This window comes from Pterocles gutturalis, unplaced genomic scaffold, assembly GCF_000699245.1.
Source record: "Pterocles gutturalis isolate BGI_N339 unplaced genomic scaffold, ASM69924v1 scaffold38081, whole genome shotgun sequence".
Taxonomy (NCBI): domain Eukaryota; kingdom Metazoa; phylum Chordata; class Aves; order Pterocliformes; family Pteroclidae; genus Pterocles; species Pterocles gutturalis.
The window spans coordinates 1319-4962 of record NW_010104297.1 but is presented as its reverse complement, the minus strand read 5'-3'; the positions used below and the strand labels follow the sequence as shown (position 1 = coordinate 4962).

Here is a 3644-nt window from a genome sequence, read left to right as displayed (position 1 = left end):
ATAAAGGCACCAAAACAAGTTCACTACCACTGAGCAGGTGCAGAAGTCAAGTTCAGTTCCATATGAGACACCATAAAGCACAAGCCAGGGTCTTGTGCCTCTGGTGTCACCTAAAGGTGATTTTAGCACAGGACAGTGACTGAACTTATAACTCCACTAGGAAAAAAAAAAATTAAAATCTAATAGTGAATTAAATCTGCAGTTGGATTATAGTATTACATAGTCTTGATTTTGGTAGCCAAGCACACATGACAATCAATGTAACACCAGACTAGATTAAAAACAGATGAAAAATAAACAAAGCAAACCCCCCTCAGATGGAGAATCACACCAAATCAAATCCAAACTCTTGTAGCTGAAAACTACATGTGGCATAAACAACATCGCCTTCCTCTGCTTTCTCGTCCAACGGTTTGTTTGGTTTCTAACTGCTTTGGTTTATATTGAGGCAACTCACTCTCACATAACATTTTGTTCTGTATACTCTTTGGGATAGAGAACATGGGTAAAATTCACAATTCAAAGATCGACACGATTTCTAGATTTTGCTCTAAGAAAAAAATTAAAAAGCAAACGAATGAGAAACAAGCAGGTATTTAGGTACTTTGCCAAATAATTTCACCTATGAATGCCTGCTCATATTTATTTCAAGAAACACATATTTTGGTGTATGCTGATTAAATTGTAGAATCTAAACAATTCATTTCACAAATTAAAAGCATTGGGAGGTTTCAAATACATCAAACTAGTAGATTTGGACCAGTAATTAATCATAAATCATATGCCCTGCTAAACCCTGGATCTCTTTATTACAGCACTTTAGCAGTACGTTCCTGGCAAAGCTTTGTTCCGCTGCATCTGTATGCTCCACTGCAGTCCAATAAAGCTTGCTAAATTAACACTGTGCTTATAATTCTGTTTGTATTCAATGAACAGAATGCTATCAAAACAAAGATTTTTATGTAAACTCTATGATCCCAATAGCTAAGAAAGGCAATACCTACCAAGGACCCCGTCCCATTGCCTTTCCCAGACTATCGAACCCTCTGGCTAAAACACTAATTGTTCACTTGGTACTTTGTTTCAAGAACTAAATCCTACCTTACACTAATTTTTTTTAACTTCTCTTTTCTAATGTACATTTGTCCATATTGCAGAACTATTTTAAATACTGCCAGGCTAATTTCAGTGATAGTTTGGCTCATCTCAAAAGAGATCCAGAAGCAAAGCGTCGAGAGCCCGGAGCGCACAGAGAGCACTGGAAGATTTGCTGCCCAATGAACCAGAATTGCTTGTATATCACCTCTCTCTACAGCACATTCCCCAAAAGTACCAAGTACAAAATTAAGCAAGAAGTAATTCACTGGTCTGTATCACCAGCTGATGAAAACACCAAGCTCTGAAAAGGCTCTGCAAAAACATTTTGCAGCTGGTTCATTGTCAACTACGACTTAGCTGAAGTTAAATACTTCAACAAAAGTAGCATTGTGATTTCATTAAAGATTGTCAAGATCTTAAAAATTATGTTTTTATAATTAATAAAAATGGAAAGGCATAGCAAAGTTACCAACACCAAAAAAAACAACCACAGTAGTTGCAATTTAGTGTTCCTTCATATGCTGAATAAATGAAATATCTCTTTTGAATTAAAAAAGTATATTGTTCTTTTGACACCCATTTTAAAAATAAAATTAATTCCAACCTTTAAGGACAGTTATTTTATCCAAAAATAGATGTCACTATTGGACAACATACTGGTTTTTCATTAAAAGTAAAACCATTACTTGAGTTGCTTTTCTTGAAAACCATTCTGTGGCCTGCCCCAGACAAATTTCAGGAGGTGACTGGATGTCTGGAAGTAACTGGAAGTTCATTATAAAAGCTTGCTATACTCTTCTGATGACTTTGTTTATGCTCTATACACTACAACCAGGACACTGACAAAAGCCAACATGAATTTAAGCTATGCTGCAGATCAAGTCTAGAAAATCAATAGAGAAGCAACGGAAAAATGTGTGTTGAACAAAAGTGAAAGAGTGAAAGAGATTTATCTCCAGACTCTCTCCTTGAAGTCTGTAATACCAGATTAATTAAATGCTACCTGTCAGGTATACCCAACCGCTGCAGCTAAGCTAGCATCAGTACCTAGTTTAGAACTAGTTCAGGTAACTCCATACTGTCCCATAGGCAGCTGAGGTACAGCTGGATCTGATTCAGATCTCAGATTTAAATGTCTTTATTTGTAAACTCAAACTAAAACTGCTCCTCATTCATATCAGTGGAAAACTATGGGACCCTGTTTCTAGGAAACAAATCAAGATTTCATATTACTTCTGACTTAACCTCTCGCACCCTAGTAAAAAGATAAATTTTCTTCAGTCAGGTTTACTACAGTAAAAAAAGTCACAGTTAATATCAGCTTTATAATGCCATCATAAAACAGGAGTTGGCAAATTCTTTCCCATATCATAATCTTGCTTCCTTTGACCCTGCTCACTGACAGAGCACATGCCAACATGAGCAACACTTACCACTTCGGAAGAGTCACAGCAGTTACCACAAGCAGTCCTAAATTACAGCCAGGACAGCGGGAAAGCACACCGACTGCCCAGAGCAGCTTTGCTAGTCATCTGTCCAGATTATGGATCCAGCTTGGTCAGGTCTAAACCAAATTTTAATTTTAACCCACTGCCAACCAGTGGTTTTTAACACGACCCTAAAGCAAAGCCCTACTCATTGAGTGGAGGATTTTTATGTTCTTAACTGTTATCTTCCGTCACACCGTTCGCAAGAAGCAGCAAACTGTAATAATAACAATGAACAGACTACCAGAAATAACAAATGATACGAACCACAGTACAGACTAAACAGACTTGCCACTCCAAGACTTCACTGAATCTTTGGACAAGCTCAATATTTCCTCTGATTTATTCTAGTCACCATTCTGCTACCACTATCTGCTTCACAGCACCAGAAATGAAGTCTTCACAGTCCCTATACATTTTACTTACTCCATCTATTTTGCTTATGATCAGAAGTGGAGAATAATTACCATTTTTTGTTATAGATGCATAGGTACATACATGATGGGCAATATGCTGTAAAATTAACACACTGAAGAGTGAAGGGAACTGCTAAATTGCCTTAAAACCTGGAGATAAAAAAGTATAAATTTTATACAGTGATGTGCATTAAAAATTGGCAAACACATTAGGCTCTTACCAGGAATGGACTCCAGCAAATGCAAGAAACACACATTATAGCCAAGAGCTGAATGATCATTTCAAAATGATGAGATCTGCCTTGTCTTTGTTGACTTTTAAATTTGACTTTTAAGAGGGTAATTCCTGTGACAGCATTGCACAAGAGTGAAATAGCAAGGGCCAGTAACCCAAGGCAAGAAAAAAGTAAGAGATAAAATCTGTCTTCCCAGTCCTCAACATGTTCTGTTTTATAGAAGCACCAGGTCCTCGATGCTTGAATTTGATAGGCTCTAAACCTAAGAATAGGCAGCAAAGCTATAAGAACAGCAAACAAACATACCATAGTCAACATCATTTTCACATGTTTAGAAGTCATTTTTGTAGAGTGAAATATTGGCTTAGTGACTCCAATGCACCGTTCAACAGCCATCACACTGCCCA

General features: G+C 37.1%; 1 protein-coding gene across 1 annotated transcript in view; it reads right to left on the bottom strand.

Annotated features, from left to right (window-relative positions):
• Positions 1-3210: 3210 nt before the first annotated feature.
• LOC104471620 (prostaglandin F2-alpha receptor-like) overlaps positions 3211-3644 on the bottom strand; it is an 827-nt gene continuing 393 nt past the window's right edge. Inside the window, 1 exon segment of the mRNA XM_010087015.1 lies at positions 3211-3644. This exon segment is cut by the window's right edge and continues 28 nt beyond it. Within this exon segment, the coding sequence (XP_010085317.1) occupies positions 3211-3644 (434 nt within the window).